Source organism: Alosa sapidissima, chromosome 2 (assembly GCF_018492685.1).
Source record: "Alosa sapidissima isolate fAloSap1 chromosome 2, fAloSap1.pri, whole genome shotgun sequence".
In the NCBI taxonomy this organism is placed as follows: Eukaryota; Metazoa; Chordata; class Actinopteri; order Clupeiformes; family Clupeidae; genus Alosa; species Alosa sapidissima.
In genome coordinates, this window is record NC_055958.1 from 12,001,641 (window position 1) to 12,026,942 (window position 25,302).

The window sequence follows — 25,302 nt, forward strand, 5'->3', positions numbered from 1 at the left end:
CTTCTGTTTTCAACAGATCAGACGATGCTCGTGTTTGACTCACTTCTAGAGTCCACGGTGTCATTCACTTCTGAAGTTTAAACACCAGCCTCTATAGTTGTGGTGGCTGGCAACCCACCCCATATTTCGTTACATAGATAAAATATAGCGTGATTACTCGCCCATGGCCACTCCGCCGTTGGGTATCCACAGCCTGCCTATACTTGATCCGGATGGCTTTCAGCTTTGATGCTATCTGATTTTTACAGATAGCATCTTTCTGGTGGATATGACATCCCTCCAGGTACAGGATACTGCTGAAGAAATTCGGTCCATATGTCTGTATATTTTGACTGGCAGGACTCCCAGTCTATTAAAGGTGTTTGAGTCGTGACTCACTCGGATCTTTCACCCGTGTCTTTAAATTAACCCATGAGTCGCGAGTCTCTAGTATCATTAACTCGGATCAGTTGAGTCCTACTACAATTCAATCTAAAACGATAAACTGCGCCACACACAAAACTCTTGCAACATTAGCTAGCCTCTTAGCCCTAGCCATCATAGCTGCCAAAAATGTAACAATTTCGTAGGCAACCACAACTCCACAAATCAACTCAAGCAACTGAGTGAGCAGGCAGTCCGAGATAACTGGTTAACTTCCCGCAGAGCCGGAAACATGGCAGACTCGCAGACCATGGGACTCAGATTGGAGCGGCTGAGTAGCAATCCGGGTTAGTCGGATCAGCCGGCCGGTTAGGCTACGCTGAGTACGAGTCAGTCGAATCAGCCGGCTACGTTGTCATGAGTGGATCTGCGAGAGCGAGTAGGCTAGCTCCTCCTCAAGGTGAAAAGCAATTCCACAACAAACGCCATTCTTTCACTTCTGAAATAACATTCAATGTTCTGCATGTAGCCTAGACATAATTAGATTTGGTGTATAGATGTAGCATATTAAAATGCAATTAGGTCGTGCAGAAAGTCCGAACTGCACGCTCATGGAGCTGCTTGAGTATCTACCCGGGTCAGTTGAATCAGCCGGGCAGGCCGGTTACGTTGTTATTAGTGCGAGTCAGCCGGCTACGTTGTCATGAGTGGATCTTGAGCAGCGAGTAACTCCTCGTCAAGGTGAAAAACAAATCCACAACAAAAGCCATGCTTTCACTTCTGAAATAACATATGTTCTGCACGCATAGCCTACTATAAAATGCAATTAGGTCGCAAAGACAGTCCGAAATATTGCAAGCTCTGTATGGAGTTGCTTGAGTAGGCTAGCCTACCTAAGTCAGTTGGATCAGCGGGCGGGCCGGTTACGTTATGTTGTTATGAGTGCGAGTCAGCCGGCTACGTTGTCATGAGTGGATCTTTAGAGGAGCGAGTAACTCCTCGTCAAGGTGAAAAGCAAATCCACAACAAAAGCCATGCTTTCACTTCTGAAATAACATATGTTCTGCACGCATAGCCTACTTTAAAATGCAATTAGGTCACGAAGACAGTCCGAAACATTACGAGCTCTGTATGGAGAGTAGGCTAGCCTACCTGGGTCAGTCGGATCAGCCAGGCGGGCCGGTTACGTTGTTGTTATGAGTGCGAGTCAGCCGAATCAGCCGGCTACGTTGTCATGAGTGGATCTTTAGAGGAGCGAGTAAATCCTCGTCATGGTTAAAAGAAAATCCACAACAAAAGCCATGCTTTCACTTCTGAAATAACATATATTCTGCACGCATAGCCTACTTTAAAATGCAATTAGGTCGCGAAGACAGTCTGAAACATTGCAAGCTCTGTATGGAGTTGCTTGAGTAGGCTAGCCTACCTGGGTCATTTGGATCAGCCGGGCGGACCGGTTACGTTATGTTGTTATGAGTGCGAGTCAGTCGAATCAGCCGGCTACATTGTCATGAGTGGATCTGTAGACTAGCGAGTAGCCTAATTTCTACTTGTGTCAAGGTGATAATAATGATAGGCCTAATGAGAATAGTAGTAGTAGTAATAATAATAACAATAATAATAATTTATTCACTGCAGGGCATTTCTACATTCCTGTTTCTATGTCTGTGAAAGTCAATTGCTTAGGCTAGGTTAAGACAATAAATAAACAGTCTGGCTCAAACTGCTTTCTTTCCCGTGAGTGGGTGGAGGTTTTGATGCTATTATATTAGGCTATTTTATATTATATTATATTATATTAGGCTACCTAACAGTATAGCTATGATTAATAATAATATTAGTTGCCTAGTATTAGCAGCCTATTAGAATAGATTCCTAGTAGCCTACTATTAGTATATAGTAGTGGTAATAAACATTGTAGGCAAACTTTTCTAATGTTAACAAAACAACAACAAATAATTAATTATTATAATATAGGCTACCCTCTCTGTCAATAAGATCAACGTTTCTGAACATGAGCACCAAAAAGATGAACAATGTTTGGATGCACTTTGACCAGGAGAGCAAAACTCTAAAGGCTAAATGCAAGTAGGCCTACTGCAAAAACCTGTTTCAAATCATGGAGGATCCACATCCAAAATGAGAAGGCACATAACGAAATGAAGCACCCCACTGCACTGCTTGAACGTAGGACTGCATTTCTTTGCGATTTAGCAATACTGACTCAAGTGACTCAAGTGACTCATTCAACCCGGATCAGTTTAGTGAGTGACTCAGAATAACCCGGCTCCTTAAAAGGAATCGAGTTTGACAGGCCTACTGCGTGGAGCTATAATTGCACTTCATGCTACCAGCCTCCATCACGTAGGCTGCCTGTGGAGCTCAGCTCGTGCCCATTGCGCAAGCACGCAACTGAGAAAGCAGCGTCGCTGTCAAATCTGTCCCTGGGAAAAGTAACGTTGCGCCGATATGAAAAAGGAACTATGTTAAGTTACCAAATTTTCAGTAGTAACGCAACGCTTTTTACTCAAAAAAGTAGTTATGTTACTGTAATTCGTTACTTTGTAACTCGTTACACACAACACTGCCCATTGCCCACTTGTTGGGTTTGTTAAGGCCAACAAACGATCGCTAGGCTTTATGTTCAGGGTAGGCTACACATAGTTTATGCTGCATTGAGCGAGTGTAGCTACAGGCCTACTTGTTAATTGATTACAGGCACTGGCTCGTGATCACAGAGGACCGACTGATGGTGACTGCAAGACGGGAGCCTCACCTGGTGTTGGTGACAATGACGGCCAAGGGAGAAGACATCTGCCTTAACGCCCTTGACATGGAGGAGTTAAGGGTTCCTCAGCATCAGCCGAACAATAACATAGCCTACTGAACTGCAAGTAAGACTGAAGAGACAAAGGTTGATCCATTTCACTTCACAGAGCCTATCCTTTTGTGTAGAAAGTAGTGGTGGCTTCATGAGACACATAAGCTATCGTAACACCCCCAATTATCACCACTTTTGTTCAGAAATTCTAAAACAACGATGTTTTTTAACACTTCAAAATAACATTTACTAAATGAACCTTACATCTTTCAGTAGCCATAGATGTGTAGATTTGAACTAAATCTGGTTTGGTTCTTAACGGGAGCATTTACTGCTTGAATTATCCGATTTTGTTTACCACGCTCTGAGTTATAGTGCTGGCCTGATGGGTCGCCTATTTACACCGTTTCAACGGCACATGAACGGTTAGACCGAGAATTCTCGTCATGAAATTAAAATTCCACTGGAGCTCCAAGCAGTTGTGTACACGCAGCCTTACAACACTGTTTACAGCTCTTCGAGTCACGGTAAAAAGTCATTTTTGGGACATAGCTAATGTAGATACACCTATGGTGTGGGTGCTTGCGTTTCTTTAGTTGTCCGCTGTCTTGGTTTGTATAGAAATGGATATTAAGTGACACATACACGCAAGACGGTGGAAATACGGGACCGACGGTAATAGGGGGAGTTCCGATACCAATGAAACAATGGGCCCAGGTTTCCGTTGTCCGGTAATTAGCCTACCGGACATTGGCCGGAAAAAAAATGAAATGTCCGACAAAATTAAATCTCTCCGGTCAAATTGTCCGATTGAAATTGGCTAATAATCCCGTCCCCCTAACACAATCTGAATTTGAGACTATAACCCACACAGCAGTAGACTCCTAGGCGGATCCGCCTTCAAGACGCCAAACCCGCGTGACTGTCGCATTCGTTTTGGTGCCGCACAGAGGATCAACTCCGCCTCCAGGCGGCCCCGTAAATTCTACTGTCAAACAGCGGATCCTGAGTGGACCCATGTCGGATCCGCGGGCGCGGACGCGCATTTACTGTAACGGTTGAACATGACTGTACACCAAGAGCCAAGAAGAGTCATACTAGTGGATATTTTCTTTGCTGGGACACGGTTGCGCTGAACCCTCTCGAGTAAGTGATATTTATTAATATATTGCGACATTCACAATAGCTAAACATTGGCCTTTGTGGTTTTATAATCATCATGTTTATTAATTGTAATGACGTTGTTTGATATTAGGACTAACGTTAGTGCAACCAGAGACGTTTGTCATTTTGTGCAATAGTTTGTGCAAAGTTAACGTTATTGTTAGCTGTGATGCTCATATGAGTCTGTAGCCTATCTGATTTAAAATGGGATAGCAATTTCGGCAGAATATGTTATGGTAGTGTGATTTAAAAAACACACATTGTTATTTAACATTAGTCTGGTCCTGTCTGTTTTAATGTGTCGCTGTTGTCCATATAGTGCTATTATGTTAGCGGCATATAGCTGCTAGCTAGCATGCTGCTAGGCGCAATTGCATAAGTTATTGCTAATGTCTATTAGTGCTATACATATATTGAAATCACGTTTGCGATGCAAACCTTGATTAAGGTGATATTGGCACTGGTATTTCAGTCAATGAAGTCAGTGAAGCACTCTGCTATGATAGCTACCTACAACTTTAGCATGTTGACTCACTGATAATGGTTTAGCCCTAGCCTCTAGCTAGCTGTGCATTAACGTTTGCATTTTGCCAAGTTTGGTCTCATACGTAACTTTAGTGTCTATCTGCCATCTTTGTAATGAAAGCCTCGGCATTTTAATCACTGTTTAAGTCGGTTCAGACAACTATTGGCATCGGTTTGTGATTTATTATGCTAACGTAACGTAACTGTATGGAACTTGGTCCCCATCTTCTATTTTGTTTGTTCTGCAGCGTCAACTTTTATCGGCTGGATTCTAGCATCTAACGTTACGATTGCCTCTGTTGGGTTTGCTTGATCAAGTAAGATACTTTCTGGGTTGTTAAAATGAAATGTGAACACATTCCCGTAGCATTCCAAAATAGACCAGAGATGCTTGTACTATTATGTATATTTGGAAATGTTGGGATTGCAATAACCATAATGATATCGTTATGTAACAGCCATCGTTTCGGGGACTCTGATGACAGTGAAGAGCCAGAAAATGGTGACTTTGAATCTCTGAGGTACCTTCCAACTCGCCTGGTATATCAGTTGAACCCTCAAGCCCAAGCCAATTGCACTGGCAAAGTAAGTAATAATCTCTTAACATTGAAATAACTAAATCATAATATTAATATTAGAGATATGGTTAACATTCTTAGTGCTAAAGACATTCCCCTCTCTTTGTATCTATTCCTCCAGCTCCACCATCTCGCCGAGTGCCAGGCAGCCGAGTCACTACCCCTCAACCTGGAGAAAACTGTTAAGGTAAAGACTGATCTCTTAAATAATATTGAATACAGTGGCCCCATCTATATTAACACAGCAGTAGTCACTCCATTTCAGATCAACAGATTGCATCTGCATTACCATCTGAGATTTTCTGCATACTTTATCCATTACTTTCAAAATCTCAGCCAAATATTTTGTCAGTTAAAACATCTGCATTCATGCAATATTGCCTGAAAAGTTCATTCATTATTATCAGATTGTATTGAAACACATTGATTTCAATGTCAATCCATTCATGGAGTTGATATAGATAGTGCATACCAAAATATTGAAACATACAAATTCATGTCCAGCATGAGCAGAGATTTGTTTTTGTTTGCCATTGTTTGGCCCTGTAGCTCTCAGCCTACCATGGTTAACAGATCACAACCATTTATCTCTCTTAGCACCTCACCATGGGGCAGGACCGCAACACTCTTCACCACCTCAACTCCCTGCACCTGCACCTGCATTTAACATACGGAGAGTTACTCAAGGTAGGGACTGATCTCTGAAATATTAGTGAATAGAAAGGCCCCATGTGTATTATCAGTCATGGTTAACAGATTTAATACAATTTTATACTACCATTTAATAAAAAAAAATTCCCCCTCTCGCACACCGCCCACCTCACTATGGGCCAGGAACGGCAGTCCCTCCTCAACTCCCTCCACCCCCACACCAGCCCTCAACGTGCAGCGAACAGAGGAGCTTTGTAAGTCATGTTTCTTTTTAAATTTAATCTCCTTAATACCTATCTCATATATTGTATTGTGTAAGCATACTTGGCTTTGGATGCTACATACCATAAACATAAACATATCTGTCTGTTTGATTACAGGTGCTGTGAGGAAAAACATGGTGACACGGTTTCAACCGGCGGTGGATCGGGCAACGAGGAGATGTGTTCCGCCTCCATCCACACAAATGGAGTAATAGGAGAAATAAGCATTAAACAATCTTTTTATTGAACTTCTTGTCATTCACCAGTTATTCATTTTCTGATATTTTAGCTGTGCATAGCGCAGTATTTCATTGAAGTTGTAGCCTATTAGATAAAATATTTCATGTCTGCACTGACCTAGGCCTAAAGCACTAAATTAGGTTTTGACCACAAAATGAATGTAAAGTAGCCTAGGCAATGTAGGCTACTTAACAAAAACAGAATAGCTTATAACCTGTAACTTTCCATAAATGTCCATTTTATATTTCCATTGAGTAGTGATCACGTTTGTACAGTAAATTGATGTCTTGACTTAAACCTTTTCTGTTAGGTTTATTGACAGTATTGTTAAGTTAAAAATACGAGGCAATGCAGATTAATCGTAGGCCTATATTGCTGTAGTAGCCTAGGCTAGGCCTAGTGATAGTTTTACTTTTATCCTATAGTTGCCTAGTTTTATCCTACAGCAAGAACAGAAGGAATTTTGAAAATGAGATAAACGGGTCCAAAACGGACCCGGGCCAGATGAGCCTTTGAGTCCGTTGCGGGTCCGCGGCGGATGTATGTATCGATTTGCGGATCCCAAACGGACCCGCCGCGGAGGTAAGGTTTTAATCGCGGATGCGGAGTGGATGCAGTGCGGAGCCACGGCGGGTCCGCGATCCGCCTTCGTAGCGGATCCGTTCCTGAGAGCATCTGGACTCCGATACGGGTCCGTTTCGCGGGTCCGTTCCGGACGCCGTCATACCTCCGCGGCGGATCCGCCGCGGAGTCCTTTTGCTGTGTGGGAAAATGTAATCCTATATTAGGCCTAAAGCAATACGTCCTCTGGCCAGAGGCCAGACGCGATGGATGATGATAAATTGGTAACGTCTGAAGCCTCAGATGTCCGGTCAACTCCACCACCACCAGATAAAAAGCAGAAGTGTCGGGCGTAGCCTATCTGTCGGAATCATGACGTTGGAAGTGGAGTTGCAGGGTTGCGGCCGCTCCAAGACACTGTCATTCTCCGTGTACACTGGACATGCAACTGTGTTGTGTACCCAAAGCATACAGTAGGCCTATGCTTTCTCTGTCTATGATCTGCAGGGTTAGGGCCTCCTCGACGAGGAGATTGCTGGTCCGCGGATAATTTCCGGCACAATTTAACGGTATCATTGAACCGCGGACCGAAAGAAAAAGAAACTAAACATTTCCCAGAATAGGAAACATTTCGTAATGTATTGTTATCAAATAAAGAGGCATAGCCTTAGGGGGTAGTGGTGTGAGCGCTCATTCTTGTGTGTGCGCATCTGTGCAAGTTAAACAGTGGAACCACTGGACTGGAGATAACGTGGGTAGCAGCAACAAACAACGTAGCCTTTTTAAATAGCTCTCAATGCAAATTTCAAGTTTTTGCCTGAAATTGCACTGTGCCTATTGTGCCTATTGGGGCCTACCATCAAATGTTGGACCTCTATAGAAAGCTGAGAACCTCTAGTTTTCGTAGGAAACATTCAACATAACTGTGTGATGTAGCCTACTCACACAGAGTTACAGAGGCTAGAATATAGTTTTTTCTTTCTGCCGGATCACAAGCATCTCTGAACTGACCACATTTCAGCCCTCTGGGTCACTTGATATCCCTAGAAACACAACTGAGCCCTAGCACCAGGTCTTGTGAGGCTGTGTGCAAAAGTAGATCAATATAGAATGAAAATATGATATGCTTTAGACCATTATTTGCCAATGTATGCTCATGCGTTTTGTAAAATGCCTATGGAAACTCCCCATAGGACTGTTATCCAAAATGCATACTGACACTCAAATGCTTACTGCACATGAACCCCTTTGTGTAGAAGCATAATCCTGGTCTCAAATGAAAGGTAACACTTTGAGGTTTCTTGTGGACTATTTAGATTGTATGTCAGGTGTTCTGATATAGACTGACTACACAAAATATGGAATAAAAAAAGTATCTATTATTGCATTTACTTTGTTGGTTCAATGAGTGTGTATAAGATAAACTATACATCTGTACAACTAATATTGGATAATACAACATGAAGATTCAATTTCTATGGATTCTTGTGAATATTTCAGTACCCAATATGTTGCATCTACTTATGGTGCTGCAGCTACACTGCAGCCAGAAGTCAGGGTAGCACCAAAAGCGGGGGAGGGGGGCATTTTGGATCAAATTTAATTGAGACATAATAAAATTAATCTGAAAATGTAAAGCACTATACAGATTGTACATGAAAAAAGTTGTCATTTTTGGATTCCCAAGAGCCAAAGCTTTGAAATGGTGTATAACATTACTATGCTACATATATGGGGCATACAATTGATTTAGAATGTTGGGGGGAGGTGGAGGAAGGGGGTAACCGTCCCGCCGGCGGGTCGTGAGGGTTAAAGCAACACCAAAGATTTTTTTATACCTTAAAATAATGTTTCCAAAATCGTTTCAGTGGTTCATCAACTCGTAACAGGGTGAACGGCAATTCTTCGCTTCGCGGCCCTCTATTGGCTATAACCGCACTATGTAAGTTTGCCAGATCGGGTAGCGGATCTGTAGTTCGATGGAATGAGACATAAGAAACTACAAATTTGATTTGCAAATTTGCAAATTTGATTTATAAGTCATGCAAAATATTCTACCTTGTCTGTGGACATTGTTATTTGCAAAGCCGGTGCTGGATAAACAAATAGCGTGCGTGCGACAGATGGAAAGTTCTTTGGTGTTGCTTTAAACTGTTAAAACAATCAACGAAGCGGACTCTTGCTGTCCATGAAAACATACATACTGGCTAGATCTTGTTAGGCATGTTTACGTAAGTTAGGCTAATGAACATGTTGCATTCTATTCAGTCTTATTATATTATTCTTTAAGCTACATAGCCTGTCTCCAGTTTTCCTCAACTTGACTAATTAAGAAGCGATAATAGGATATTTGACATCAAAATGTCCGGCAGGCATATCATCAAAATGTCCGGAAAACGAAACCTCTCGGCACCATTTTTTCTATAGCGGAAACTCTGAATGAGCCCTTATGAAAAATACCTATAGTAGCCTAATACTGTAAGATTTCTATAATATCATAGATATACCTACCCTATATAATCCTTACCATTGTGTTGTTTTACAGTCTTATAGTACTTCTATAGTATGTCCTTAAAATATGAGGAATATATTCCTATAAGATTATTATAATATTTTGTCCCCAAATACTATAAGATTCAATATAGCCTACTGTAGTTCTTTTTAAGGTAAGGGGTCAGTGCCAACAGTTCAAAGAAACTAAGGCCAGATCACCTTAGGTGATACATTAGCCAGAATCTCACACTCAGTGCCAAGTTGGAACCTAGCCTGGCTATTCCTTTTCAGCCCATCTCCCACTTACACACCACTTGTGAAATAACCCCTCCCAATCTCCCAAGAAATGGGGGCTTCTGAATCACATATGTGATATTTTGCTCATATTATGCGTTGTCTCCAGTCTCCATTGCCGCAGGGGGATAGGCTATCTGCTCTAAGGTTCCTTAACCAGAGCATGCACCTGAGTTGAAATGTGTTTACATAGCACTTCACTTCCCATGGTGAGATTATAGGCCTACATTAAGAATTTTATCAGATTTATTGTGTATGACAATGTACAGTTTTGTTGAAAGCTTGGTTCTACAGCAGGACAGCATAAAACGAATGTGTTGAAAACAATACAACTTGCGTTGTTTTTAACACATCTCCGTGTCCATATAGACAACACATTGGTTTTAAGAGAAGCATTACTCACACATAATGGGGAACTAGATGCATAGCCAACTAATTACACAGAGTGCCACTCATCTACGAAATGACGAGATGCCTGGAAGTTTCTGTAACTAGTCACTCAGTCTCCTGCATACTTATAGTCTCACAATCCTAATCACGTGTAGTCTCATAATTAATCAGTCTCCTACATGCTTGTAGTCTCACAATCCTAATCAGTCTCCTACATACTGTTTAGAACATCTGTAATCAGAATCAGGTGACTGAACCAGGAGCTCCATATCATCTATCCTGCAGGGTGTTCACAGCGGACGTCCAGGGGAGAGACTGTGGGGACGAGGTCTCTCGCTGGCTCGCACGTCACCTCGCCGCAGGCAAGACTGTCCGTATGGTGCATTATGAGCCCCAGATGAAACCCAGGAAGTGCAGAAGAAGCCACCCTTTCCTCCAGATGAGGAGGTAGGGCCAGGCTTCACCCCCTGAGTTGAACAATTGTATTATCATTTCTATCTTAGGCCTATGCTATACTCACTTTCGAGCCTGGCCCCACCCTCCTAGATCTTCTATCAGGGAGATCTAGTCTGGAACAACATAGTGCATAACCGTTTCCCTCAGATCTAGTCTGGAACACCATAGTGCATAACCGTTTCCCTCAAACAAGAAAAATTTCAGGCCAATCAGCAATGAGAGGTGAAGACGAAACTGAAACTTATTGTGATAAACAGAAGCAGCAACACCTGCAAACATAAAAAAAATCAGTTAAAAAAATGCAGAAATTTATTTACAGCAAAGGAGGACCACATACATTGTTTCCTGACTGTTGATGCTGTTTATTGTCAGTTTGTAAAATGTAGGCGAAGTAACGTTAGAAATCTCAGATCAATGTGATTGGTGATTTCAAAGTTAGTGCCCGTCGCAATGCGAGTGTTGGAAACAAATCCCAATCGTGAGTCACCACACTATTCACGGAATTCTCCCATGTGCGTAAGGGTGCGTAATGTCGGGAAATATGGCACCGTATGACACTAACATGAAGCTGTATCAGCATATTAAGCACCAAATATCAAATTTGGTGCTTAATATGCTGATACAGCTTCATGTATCAGCATATGTAATGTTCATTTGTAACGTTCTGTGTAACCTACATGTATTTAGAACTAGGCCGACATCGAGCAGTATTCTGTTTCACCTTGTATGGCGCTCGACCTTAATACAGCCCTCCAGGGCATGTAGCTGGGAAGGTGCTTAAGTCATCGCAGAATGCGCGGAAGAGTCCCTCTATAGCATGTAAATGACAGATTTAAGCGAAGGGGAGAATTCAAGTGAAATGTGTGTACTTACACAATTTTTTTGACTTACGCACCTTTACGCACATGGGAGAATTCCCCCCTTTGTGAACGAGTCTGGATTTCTCCAGGCTCCTCATTTGCACCACATGCATGGCATGTCCATGATTGGTAGATCTTGTCTGTAAGCATGCTCCTGTTGTAGCTAAATTGGGTGTAAGTGTCAAAAGGCATTTCCTTGTCATTGCTATCATCTTGGGATTGTTTGTGTATTGCTCATAGGAAGACTGTTTCTAATTCTGTTTCATGCTATACGTTTTACAGGAAATATACTCCTTTGGTTGTTGTTGTTTGTATTTGCTGTCTACTTAATAGGCAGTATTTATTGTTTACTCTTACTTGTCTCCCATTGCACTGTGGTTTGAATGTTCCTCACTTGAAAGTAGCTTTGAATGAAAACGTCAGCTAAATTAATAAATGTAAATGAATATTAGTGCTTGTTATTAGTGCTTGAATATAAATGTGCTTGTTGTAGGTTGCCTATCCTGATGCAGGGCTAATCATGCTGCTGTCGGAGGCTTCTCTGAGAGACCTGAACTCCAGGCTAGACAAGGATGTTACTGTGGCCCAGTACCGCCCCAGCATCGTAGTGAATGACTGTGAGGCCTGCAGTGAGGTACGCACGCACACACACACACACACATGGACACACACACACACACACACCATAAACATGTCATAAACATTGAAGTTCTCTGGTACTGTGCCTGAATTCTGATATGGCTTTCGTTATATACAGGATAATAGCTTTGAGAATGTGTAATAACTTCCACAGAAACTGTCCTTTGTGCTGTGGTCTATAAGCCTTGGACGTATTACGTGTTTAATGTGTTTACTGTAATTGTTTACTGTTTAACAGCATAAGTCTTACAACAGTTTGTTTTGTTTCTGTTTTGTGAATTGAATTTAAAAAAACATTTTTAAAAACTTTTTACATTTCTGCTTAATTTGCTAGGATTCCTGGAACAATATCCAGATTGGCACCGTAAGGATGAAGCGGGTCATGGCTTGTGGAAGGTAGCTTGAGAATGGCCTCTCCCTCAGCTTTCTTAGCCACACTTTAAAGAGGCAATGTGCTGGACTTTTAGTTAAAACCTAGAAATAGATAGAAAGCAGTATTGCTTATATAGTATACATATCACACTTCACACATAATATCTGTATTTTTCATATTTTAAGTGCAGTTTCTGACCAGAAAAAAAAACATTCAAATGTTTTTCTTCACTTTTGTTTATCTGAAGCTACCGTCTGTGTGATCCATCAGACAAGAAGGTGTACGGAACAGCCCCTCTGTTTGGACAGTACTACATCGTCAAACAGACCGGGACCCTTCACGTTGGCGAGCCTGTCTACAAGATAAGCTACTGAGATACCCGTGAATGTTAGCATCATTAGATTGCTTCTATTTTGAACATGTCAGTGGTATCATTGTACCTTGTGTTTTCACTAATTGCCTAATTACTATATTTTAGTTACAGTATATGATCAAGCCTATTTTATACAGTCTATAGATCCAGTGATGCATAATGAAGGTGATTGTAAGCAAGATAGTTGCTGACTACTGGATTATGATTCCCTTGAGCAGAATGATTAAAAGCTATGTATCACCATTTTGGTTTCTCCTTGGACCTTTTCTGTTTTAATCATTTTACTGTAACTCCCAACACCCTCACAGGAACTTGGGGTGATGTGCTGAGACTATCCTCTAGGGGGCAGCAGCTGACAGGTTTATAAAGCCGGTTCCTAACCAGAATCAAAGTTAGGATGTCCTGTGTTTATGGTAAATTGTAGTCTATGATTCAGCTAAATCTTTATCTAAGGCAACAGCTGTAGCCACAAAATCACTCATGTTGAACTCGAGGTCAAATATTGACAACACTGGCAATTAAATAGTTAATTATAGAGTTAGATATAGCTTAGTATACATAAATAGTGGCACTCTGTTTCTTCTCTACTTCTACTGTAGTTCCTGTATGTACTGTTAGTATCATGGTGTCAGTTCTAAGAGAAGTCTATTACAAGTCTATTCTGGACATGGCCCAGCTCCCTGGCATGATGGCTGCTGGCAGTAAAAGCCTCAGGCATGAAATATGGGGATGGGGGTTGTTGGTATGTTTTGGTAGGCTATTACACTTTGCTAAGTGATGGTTCAGACGTGGGCTTTACCATGTCTCCTACTTAATATCCGTTTACTCCTGGTTGCAGCTAATAATTTTAAATCCCCCAATTACTACTAGGCTTTATAAACATTTGGGAACATGCGGTTCCTGTGGTTTCTGGGTTTGTTTGAACATAATCTTGCAACAAACCCAGAAACCACAGGAACTGCATGTTCCCAAATGTTTATGTAGAGCCTAGTAGCATCGCTTCAAAGAAGTGCTGATATTGACATGAGGTACGCTATCAAGGGATAATATACAGATTGAAGAAACAATATCTATCTGTCTTAAGCAGCAGGAAGGACTGACCTGAGCTGATCGTGCATTCCACAAAACCACAGGGTGATCCGGATCAAATGCAAATAGTTTACTCACTGAATACTCAATACTAATTGCCATTTATCAGTGTATGCATGTGAGACACGCTGAAAAAAGACATAAAAGTCATGTTGGAAAACAAAGATACAGAGTGCAACAGTGGTGCAATACTGGGCACACATTGGTATTGACAGAGACGCAATTCTGCCTAATATCAGTCTGCATGTCATCACCATGAGTTTGAAGTCAATATTTTAAGGTAAAAGAACTATATTGTGTTGCTTTACTTAATTTATAATGTTTTTTTTATAATGTTCATCTTAATCGAACACAGTCAAAGCAGGAAGGAGAAAAAACACTTGCAGCTTCCATAAGGCTCAGTTCTGTAGTATAGACATGATTCACCTGTTTAAACACAAGAGCATTTAATTGACATACTGCACAACTGAATGTAGGCTACACATTTACTTTATTTCAGCAAGTCAAGTCAAGTTTATTTATAGCACATTTCAAACACAGAGGTCATTCAATGTGCTTTACATAAACAAACGCAAACAGTAATAGCAAATAAAAGCATAGGGCAATAGTCAAAAGAATAGTTTAAAAGGCAAAGATCATAATAAAAAAAGAAAACATGAAACACACAAGGTAAAATCATTTAAAAATAAAGAATAATCAAAAACACAAAATAAAAGACTCAAGGTAGAATAACTTCCAAAGCAGATTCAGAATTTGTAACCCAGTTCAGTTATGCATGGACAGCTATAGCGGTGATGATCACTAATGTGACCAAAAATGTTATGGGCTTGAAATCCCTGACTGCGCCTTTAACTGCTCTAGTCTTCAACAATCTTCATTTTCATTGGATAATCGTCTATCAGGCCCGTTTGCTTTATGACAGAGTTGTGAAATTAGAGAGCATACCTCTGGGGCGCATATACGATGGCCCTCAAAGAAACCTTGTTGAAAGCATTTGCGCAAAACAGAAAAGTCGCACTCTACGCTGCTGGGGCTGGTGTTGCACTGTTTGGACTAGGGCTGGGTTACAAGTACATGCAGAAACCGAAAAAGTTGACTCAGGTTGGCATTGTTTCGCAGCTGATCCTTCATCCTCTCAAGTCCGGGAAAGGACTCCAAGTGGCCAAAGCAGAATGTCTGCGTATGGGTTTGAAACATGGAGAACTCCGCGATCGGTGAGCCTGCCAGTGAGCTTCAAAACAGCAGATAGCGCAGCGATTTGGTGAAAGGCATTGATCACTTAGGCTATACAAGTTAATCGTAAATCTCGTCTCTTAAAATCATTCTCAAAGTCACTTCAGTCATCAGGCTTCTCTAATTAATCAGACAGAATATCAACCAGTCAGTTTTCGCCAATAGTAATTCCCATTGCCCACTTGTTGCGTTTATAGGTGAACATTATGATCGCCAGCCTAGCCTACAGACATGGGGGACTCATGTCACATGACTTGACTCGAGTCACATTTTTTAAGACTTGAGACTTGCTTGATCAACATGTATAAAAGACTCGACTTGACTTTGACTTGCTATTCATGACTTGAGACTTGACTTAGACTTGAGACAAATTACTTGAAATGACTTGACTTTTTATTTTTTTCATATATTAAGGAGTTAACTTTACGATTTTAGAAAATCTGCTTAGGTGCTGTTGCATGCGTCACACGAGCGAACCTGTACATTGTACCAAGTGACGCGACGCGACAGACCAACATCAAGTGCCAGATCAAATGAGACAGACTGAGGAACGCTTGCAAATATGGAAGGCTCTACGTTTATACCAAAACATAATGGTGCATTCAGAGCACCTCGGAATGACAAGGACCGCCCCCATGGCTACTTTGTTTTTCCGACAGCAAGTGTTCATGTGCTTTGCCATCGGAATGTGTGACAAACACGGATGCCACAACAAAGGTTAAAACATACACTCACTAATCCTAAACAAACAACTGTATTTGCTTAAAATATAGTGTAAGATGCTCGTAAAAGAAAGATATGCAGCTTTCAAGTGACAAAAATGGCAAATTCCCAAGTTCACATTAAAACTGTTGGCCATGAAAGGCCACATGGACTACAAACGAACTACAACGTGACGACAAAAGTGATGACGAGCCCCTATAGTCTGAGCGAATTAGCCTAGAAAAGGGTCAAAGGTGGAAGTAAATACAGCAAAAGCATATTTGGTATCATTTGAATCGTAATTTTCTGTAATAAAGCCCTATATATTTTACAGAATAATAATTCTGTAAAATATATAGGGCTTTGAATGGAGCATGGCACAATGAATTTTGGGCCAAAAACGTATGTTAGTACATTTTGATATTAGCTGATATCGCTTAAGCCAATTGAAAGATATTCATCAAACTTTGTCTACTTACCCACTTAAGTTGTCAATAAGCTGACAAGACAATTTAGGTCTTGAGGTCAAAGGTCAAGGTTACAAGGGGTCACACAAATAACTCACATGCAGTATTTGGTTCATACTGTATCTCCAAAGCAGACTGATGGATCTTCATTAACTCTAGTACATTTATTATAAATACAAGTTAGATGAACTTAGGGACTCCGGGCCATGGGGTCAAAGGTTAAGGTCAGTTTCATCCCCTGACATACAAGGTTATAGACGCTGGAGACATGCTAATCAACATGCCATGTTCAATTCAATTACTGTAAATATAGCCATTTATGTTAACTTATGTTTATTTAACATAGACTTGGTTGTTTTTGACATGGGGAGTCCCTATCTACAGCACAATGAGTTTAATATCCCTCCTTTGTATATAAGAATCAAGAATCTGATTGTGATTACTGTAGGCAAATGTGCTTAGCAGTAAATAACAGTGAAATACTACCACTAGCATAGTCATGACCTGACCAATATCTCTGTCAATATTGCCCATGCAGTCTATTCCACAGTACAAGCAGTGCTACTTCCAGCTGTAAATTATATCTTTCTGTGCTGTTGTGACTTTCCATAAGTTAGTATGACTGTTAACTGTGGCCCTTGCTATTTTTCCCTTCATGGACAAGGTGTTGTCCACTTTCTCCTGGCAATTTCTGTGACCCTGAAGACTAGCATTGTCTTCCAGTTTTGATGTTAGTAATGTGGCATGTCCGTTGTTATCTGTTCAATTGAAGTTACGGGTGGGCAAAAAATAATATCTAAATATTTTGGAAGATTTTGACGGTAGATATCAATAATATAATTAAATATGAATTTGTCAATCTCTTAAAAAATGGGATTTAATTGTATGAGTTACAAGCCACCTTATAATTTCTTACAAAGCACATTAAGGGACACAAAGTATAGGATAGCAGTTCATTTTCTAAATTTTGTTTCTGAAAGATGAGACTGTTGTAAGAAGCAATATTTTCCCCTGGGATGAATATCAGTATTTAGTTGTGCTCAGTACTGTCTTGATTCATTATTTTCCATTTCACTGCAATGGATGATGAGACAGCACTTGAAGAGGAACCTGGCATATGCGCAGATCTTTGCGTTATCTACCAATGTGGAGGTGAGCTGTCATCTTGTAGCACTGGCTTGCAAAAGCTGATTTACTATAGCATTGCTATAGGCACCAACACATTTTTAAAGGGGTGGTTCCGGATTTTAGACAAATGACCTCATTTCCAAGTTAGCATCAGAGTAAACATTGGTCTAGTGTTATCCAATTGTGTGCAGTGAGATTTTCAAATGCATGCTTGGTGCCGCCCCTCGAGTTGAGCCATTACATTGTTCGTGGCCAGACCCTTAATCTTTCTAGATTACCAGTGTACATTAATTAACTTCTGTGAACAGACCACCGTGTTGTCCATTATCCCTTACGTAACGTATGGAACTGGGAGGGAGGAAGAGAGGCGCTTACTTTAGGTTACATTGGCAACATGTTCGCTATATATCAACATTAAATTTAGACAAGAAAATGTTTCACTTTGCCATTTCACACATTTTAACCTAATATGGCATTAACTAAAAATCATAATAGATTAAAAGCCAACTCTTAACATGCCTCAAATTTGACGTTAGGTTTCTAACACGACTAACTTCGGATGAAAATCAACGTGGTGGTGGTTATGTCGCTATTTTGCACACTTGCAGACTGCTGTTCATTTCTCCTTTGACTTGTCAACAGTGGAATACGCGGGATAATGGACTCCACGGTCGTCTGTTCACAGAAATTAATGCACTTACAAGCTCCGCTTCGCGTCGGGGCCGTTTCACAACCTCGACCGTGCATACATCACGCTCCGTTATTACAAAAATATGTTAAGCCAGTTAAGCAAATTGCCGTATTGATCAGTTAAAGATTAAGCGCCCAAATCTGTGACGTCACATGCAACTGTAGTCCATTATCACCATGTTACGACAAAAACTCAAAACAATTCAACTGATCCTAAAAAATAAGGTATGACCACTTGAAGCAATAGAGGTGACCCCAGTGCCTAACATATGGAAGGCATTAAATTAAGATCCCAATGTGCACGAAGATATATTTTTTCTAAAAAGAAAATCTAAAGCTAAACTCTAGGAACGCAACCACTAGATGGCGATGAGATTACTTTCCCTTAGCCTGCTGTCATCCATCTAGCTAAAAGCCACCTCCGTCATATGCTACAATGTTGCAATGTTCTGAACGTCTGCATTTTACAGCTCGGATGCAACGTGACAGTTCATTTAAACTTCACAATGAGTTCGGCGAATTAATATACAAGTGTGATACGGCCAAAAAATTGCTCTACTTCATAGGTGTGCAAATAATACGGTTAATGGTCGTTCTAAATTACGTAGGACAATGGGAAATTCAACCAAGCAGTGGAATAAAGCCTAGTAGTAGGCTAACAACAGTACATGTAAGTAGGCTAGCTAACTCCCAGCAATCAGCATAGAAAAGTAGCTTATTTCACATATGATATAGATATAATATGATACGATACGGTCCTAAACCCTCCTAAAACCCATTGCGTTGTCGGCAGTGACGTCGGCGTCAGCGTTTGATTGATTGATTAGTTCACTTTTTCAACATTAGCCTATTGGTTCCCTGAACATGTGACAGGTCAGGACAGGTGTAACTTGAACTGTTTGAATATATTTTCATGATTTGATGTAGCTAGGCTACCTAATATTTGAGGCATATTGAAACAATAATAGGCTATTTTATAATTATAAATAGGTCTACTTGAAATACATTTATTTTTATTCGTATACATTTCATCTTATTCTATAAACCGTTCAGATGTAGGCTATGTGGCTTGAATGAATGCAATGTCTATTTGTTTGTTACAAATAAAACTCCAGCAGTTCATAACTAGCCTATTGTAGCTTATTTTAAAATGAAAACATGGGTAAATCATCATGAATTTCAATGATTTGGCTATGACTTGACTTGCTTGACCCAAGCTATGACTTGACTTGACTTACTTGACTGTCACAAAAAATGACTTGGACTTGCTTGAGACTTGAAGGTTAAGACTTGAGACTTGCTTGTGACTTGCACATGTGTGACTTACTCCTACCTCTGCCAGCCTATATGTTCATGGTAGTAGGCCTATCCAGATCAGTGTTGTGTGTAACGCATTACAAAGTAACGAGTTACAGTAACGTAACTACTTTTTCGAGTAAAAAGTAGTGTAACGCGCTACTACTGAAACTTTGGTAACGTAATGTAGTTCCTTTTTCATATCGGCGCAACGTTACTTTTCCCAGGGACAGATTTGACAGTGACGCTGCTTTCTCAGCTGTGCGCTTGCGCAATAGGCACACGCTCCACACGGCAGCCTACATGACAGAGGTAATATGAAGTGCAATCATAGCTCCACACAGTACGTGACAGAAGCTGGTGGCAATGAAGAGCAATCATAGCAAGAGAGACGCAGCCAACGCTAACTCCTGAGGGATGGAGGTATTCACATTACTCGAAACTAAGGGGAGGAATGTAAGTGTTAGTTGTAGCCTACACTGTGCCCTGATTTTGTCCACTGACATTAACTCAACTGGCAGCCCATTGATACGATTTGCACTAGCTTTGCACCAAATTTCGGAGGAGCGCCTGTTTAATGAAAGAGTATAAGGCTATAAAATAAGCCCTCATATATTTTGTGTTCAACTATATGCCCACGATGTATCGAGGCTATGTTATTTGATATTGTTTCATAGGGCTTTAGTGGTGGTGTTGAAGCCTATAAGCCCAATGTTTTCTTGTCTCTGTGGCATTTTTTATAATAAAGAGCACAAAAGAAATACCTTATATGTCCTCCATAGTAGAACTTACACGTTCAGGAACAGATATTGAGTTCTGCCCAAAGACGAGCAACATAAAAGTAACGTAAAAGTAACGAGTAACGTAAAAAGTTACTTTCCATAGAGGATAACTAAGTAAAGTAACAGATTACTTTTTTGAGAAGGAAGGAGTAACGAGCAAACACTACTTTTTAAAAGTAACTTCCCCAACACTGATCCAGATAGCGTATATGCAGCATTGAGCGAGTGTAGTAGGCTACCCAGTACCTGCTAATTGTTACAGGCACTGGCTCGTGATCAGAGAGGACGGACGGATGGTGACAGCAAGGCAGGAGCCTCGTCTGGTGTTGGTGACAATGACGGCCGAGGGAGAAGACATCTGCCTTAACGCCCCTGACATGGAGGAGTTAAAGGTTCCTCAGCATCAGCCAAACAATAACATACTGAACTGCAAGTAAGACTGATGAGTCAAAGGTTGATTAAAGGTTGATTAATTTCACTTCACAGAGGCCACAACTTTTGTGTGTAGGAAGTAAGTAGTGGATTTGTACCAATATATAGTTCATTAAACACATAAGCTACCAATGAAAGTGTACTGTAACATTTCTATAATATTATTTAAATTAGTTAGGCCTATATTACCCTATTGTCATTATCCTACAGTGTTCTTTTACAGACTACTTAGTATGAGCCCAAAATGGTTCCCATAATATATTTATTCTTATAATGTTATTATAATATTTTGTCCCCAAATATATAGTTCTTTTTCATAAGGGCTATTAGTGCAAACATTTCAAAGCCCAACAAGACTCAAGCCAGGTCACATGACACCTGAGGTGATATATTAGACACAGAATCTCACACTCAGTGCCAAGTTGGAACCCAGCCTGACTATTGCTATTCAGCTCTTGTCCCACTTACATTACACACCACTTGTGAAATAGCCCCTCCTGATCTCCAGAGAAATAGAGGCTACTGAATCACATGTGATATTTTGCTCATATTATGCGTTGTTTCCATTCTCCATGGCCGGTGGGGATAGATCTGCTCTAAGGTTCCTTAACCAGAGCAGGCGCCTGAGTTCAAATGTATTGATGTTATACATTAAGAGCTTTATCAAATTTATTGTGTTTGACAATGTACAGTTTTTTTTAAAAGCTCAGTTCTTCAGCAGGACAGTACTGTGAAGCATTGCTCACACATAATGGGGAACTAGATGCATAGCCAGCTGATTAATAATGAAATAATTAATCAGCTTCTCAAACCTTGTAAAATGTCCTGCTGGACTTGCCTCCTGCACATCATTCACTGCCTGTTCTGATCCAGCCATGCCTTACGATTGGGTCAGTTCAAGAGATGCAGTGGGAACACCTATAGCCTTCATTACAGATTATGTTCACTTTCCAAACTGACCTGCCAGAGTGTCACTCATCTACCTCCATTTCAGCGAAATGACGAAATGCCTGGAAGTTTCTGTTACTAGTCACTCAGTCTCCTATATACTTGTAGTCTAACAATCCTAATCAGTCTCTTACATACTGTTTAGAACATCTGTAATCAGAATCAGGTGACTGAACCAGGAGCTCCATTCACCTTATTCATGTAGCGGCCATTGTAAACCAAAACGAGGCTACAGGGTACACAAACCATAGGATTTTTGTGTTCTATACATTCGCCAGTAGGTGGCGAAAATGCATTAATGATATAGTCAGTGTACCCTGTAGCCTCGTTTTGGTTTACACAATGGCCGCCATGTCAACAAGGCAACTATCGTTTATCCTGCAGGGTGTTCACAGCGGACGTCCAGGGGAGAGACTGTGGGGACGAGGTCTCTCGCTGGCTCACACATTACCTTGCCGCAGGCAAGACTGTCCGTATGGTGCATTATGAGCCCCATATGAAACCCAGGAAGTGTAATCAGATGGAGCGACCCTTTCCTCCAGATGAGGAGGTAGGGCCAAGCCTCAGCACCTTTTAACTTGAAAAATGATATCATTATTTCATGTAGGCCTATGCTATGCTCATTTGCACCAAGTGACGTGCATGGTTGTTAAATCTTGTCTGTGCAAATGTTGTAGCTAAATTCAGACTTTGTGTCAAAAGGTATTTCCTTGTCATGTGTCATGCAATATGTTTAGTAGTGGAGGTGTGCACATCCCCACCGGTGAGGTGCAGGGCAAATGGAACTAGAACTGCAAAGGAATGAAATGCCCACACTGCTAAAACTCCCATATATTTAATGTGTTGCAACGTTTCGACCCGACTGGGTCTTCCTCAGGCAAATGTCATTTAGCAGTGGCTCAGGTGTATAAGTAGAGCATATACCTGCTCAGCTGATCATTCATCAGCTGAGCCCATTCACACTAATTGTCAAGGCCTAAGTATCACCTTATCCATCACACACGTGTCACCACATAAGACAATTAGTAATGCAGTTACATATACAGTTTACACACAAAAAATAAAGAAAATAGAAAAAGACCAACACCATGGCTCATAAAGTAATAAGATTACATTATTACATTATCCCACAATGACATAATTTGTAAAGTAGTATGTCACCTCAGAGCAATCCCACACACAATGTTACATGGAGATGAAAAGTACAGTTAGTACAGTATTTACTGTCTACTTAATAGGCAGTATGTTGGACAATAGGCTGTCTACTTAATAGGCAGTATGTTGTTTACTCTAACTTATCTCCCATTGTACTGTGGTCTGAATGTTGTTCCTCACTTGAAATCAGCTACATTAATAAATGTAAAGGAATGTAAGTGCACACATGCTTGTTGTAGGTTGCCTATCCTGACGCAGGGCCAATCATGCTGCTGTCGGAGGCCTCTCTGAGAGACCTGAACTCCAGGCTAGACAAGGATGTTACTGTGGCCCAGTACCGCCCCAGCATCGTAGTGAATGACTGTGAGGCCTTCAGTGAGGTACGCACACACACACACACACACACCAAACCATAAACATGTCATTTGTTATGGCTTAAACTTCTGATATGGTTTTCATTATACACAGGATAATAGCTTTGAGAATGTCTAATAACTTCAGCCACATTAACTGTGCTATGAGCCCTGGATGTATTAAGCTTTTAATGAGTTTAATTTTAAATAAGGCCTATGCAGGTCTGGTTATTCCTTCGCTGTTTCTTGGTTTTCGCCTGATTTGGGCTCGCATTTTTCACGACATAGCTCCCCCTGCAGCTTCGGTAGCAAGTGACTGCTACGGTAAACCCCCACTAGCTAGCGAGCTAGCCATCAAGAAACCAAGCTAAACACATACAGGGCTCACAAAAAAACGGTCGAGCAAACACATTGTTCAAGAGTCTATCAAATCACATTACAAAAACGAAGTTCAACCAAAGGTAGGCTACTTACAATTTCAACAGCAACAAAGCCAAGTCGGAGTTCGTTTTGCAGTCTTCTTAGAAACTACAATCTGACTACATTTTCAAGGCGCGATTGGATACTTCCGCTGAGTTACATCCGGATGTGTTCGGACAGTGACCAGAAAGTTGCATATTCGGTTTTTCCGCGGAGAAGCACTAGGGGCAGATGAAGCACCCACCAAACGACCCAAAAAGTGTTGTAGAACCATCAGAACGACTCTCAACCTGCATAATGAAGGTCATTTTTGCTAAAATTGTTGCATAGGGCTTCTTTAATGTCTAACGGTATAAGTTTTTGTTTCTGTTGAGAGCGAAAATTGAAGTAAAAACCATTTCTTCTGAAAAATCATCATTCTCTGTTTTACTAGGATTCCTGGGACGATATTCAGATTGGCACTGTGAGGATGAAGCGGGTCATGGCTTGTGGAAGGTAGCTTGAGAATGGCCTCAGCTCTCTCTCTCTCAGCCATATTCTCTCTCTCTCTCTTAGCCATATTCTCTCAGTTCTCTCTCTCTCTTTCTCTTAGCCATATTCTCTCAGCTCTCTCTCTCTCTCTCTCTCTCTCTCTCTCTCAGCCATATTCTCTCAGCTCTCTTAGCCATGCCTTATAAAGAGGCAATATGTTGGACTTGAGCCTAGAAAAAGAAACAGAATATGAAGAAATAACCACTTTGAAGTATTGTCATAAATGGTTGGTTGGTTGCTCTGTGTTGCCCAGGATATGCATGCTAACCATGTATGCATGCAACGTGTAGCACTTTAAAGACTGTCAGCAGCACTGATGACTAAATAGCCTACATGCACATGCTCTGCAAACAGATGCATTTTAACAACAGTGGACCCTGAGACTGGGATCAACAACAGCAAGGAGGCCTTGGACACCCTCAAAAGGTAAACAAGAAAAGCCATGCACCTAGAGAGAAAGTTATATATATATATACTGACTAGAAATACAAAGCGCCATTCAAATATATATATATTTTCTTCACTTTTCTTTATCGGCAGCTACCGTCTGTGTGATCCATCAGACAAGAAGGTGTACGGAAAAGCCCCTCTCTTTGGACAGTACTACATCGTCAAACAGACCGGGACCCTTCACGTTGGCGAGCCTGTCTACAAGATAAGCTACTGAGATACTCCTGAATGTTAGCATCATTAGATTGTTTTTATTTTGAACATGTCAGTGGTATTATTGTGCCTTGCGTTTTCACTAATTCCTTAATTACTATATTTTAGTCATGATCCAGCGTTGCATAAGGTGATTGTAGTTAGGGCCACTCTGCTAGCCTATAAAATCATGGCTTCTAGTGGGACATGCTATCAAGTTTTTCAAAGAGAAATAATAAAATAAAAAAACCTAATTTCAAAATAGTTGCTGACTACTGGATAATAATTCCCTTGAGCAGAAGGATTAAAAGCTATGCTGGTATCACCATTGTGGTTTCTCCTTGGACCTTTTCTCATTTTTGATAATTTTACTGTATCTCCCAAAACCCT

The 25,302-nt window shown here is 40.8% G+C and overlaps 1 protein-coding gene, 1 long non-coding RNA gene and 1 pseudogene across 3 annotated transcripts; all 3 read left to right on the top strand.

Moving 5' to 3' along the window:
* The first annotated feature begins 268 nt into the window (after window positions 1-268).
* Window positions 269-13,258, top strand: LOC121688283 (annotated as a pseudogene).
* Window positions 4,069-5,631, top strand: LOC121704000. Its single transcript, XR_006030205.1, has 4 exons — window positions 4,069-4,330; window positions 5,122-5,190; window positions 5,332-5,458; window positions 5,573-5,631. It is a non-coding gene; the product is annotated as an uncharacterized LOC121704000 (long non-coding RNA).
* A 1,777-nt stretch (window positions 13,259-15,035) lies between the features above and the next one.
* Window positions 15,036-25,240, top strand: LOC121703998 (mitochondrial amidoxime-reducing component 1-like). Of its 2 annotated transcripts, XM_042084523.1 has the most exons (7): window positions 15,036-15,347; window positions 20,694-20,864; window positions 22,196-22,361; window positions 23,206-23,346; window positions 24,173-24,234; window positions 24,625-24,696; window positions 24,811-25,240. In XM_042084523.1, the coding sequence occupies exons 1-7, from the start codon at window positions 15,097-15,099 to the stop codon at window positions 24,935-24,937; spliced, it is 990 nt and encodes a 329-aa protein (XP_041940457.1). In that variant the 5' UTR covers window positions 15,036-15,096; the 3' UTR covers window positions 24,938-25,240. The 2 variants fall into 2 exon arrangements, with proteins under 2 accessions (XP_041940457.1, XP_041940458.1); XM_042084524.1 differs by lacking the exon at window positions 24,811-25,240 and having other exon boundaries at window positions 24,173-24,255; window positions 24,356-24,663.
* Window positions 25,241-25,302: the final 62 nt, after the last annotated feature.

Coding starts and splice junctions, on each gene's coding strand:
- LOC121703998 (XM_042084523.1), top strand. CDS start 15,097: ATGGCCCTCAAAGAAACCTTGTTGAAAGCATTTGCGCAAAACAGAAAA. Junction 20,865..22,195: donor AATAACATACTGAACTGCAA/GTAAGACTGATG, acceptor TTTATCCTGCAG/GGTGTTCACAGCGGACGTCC. Junction 23,347..24,172: donor ACTGTGAGGCCTTCAGTGAG/GTACGCACACAC, acceptor CTGTTTTACTAG/GATTCCTGGGACGATATTCA.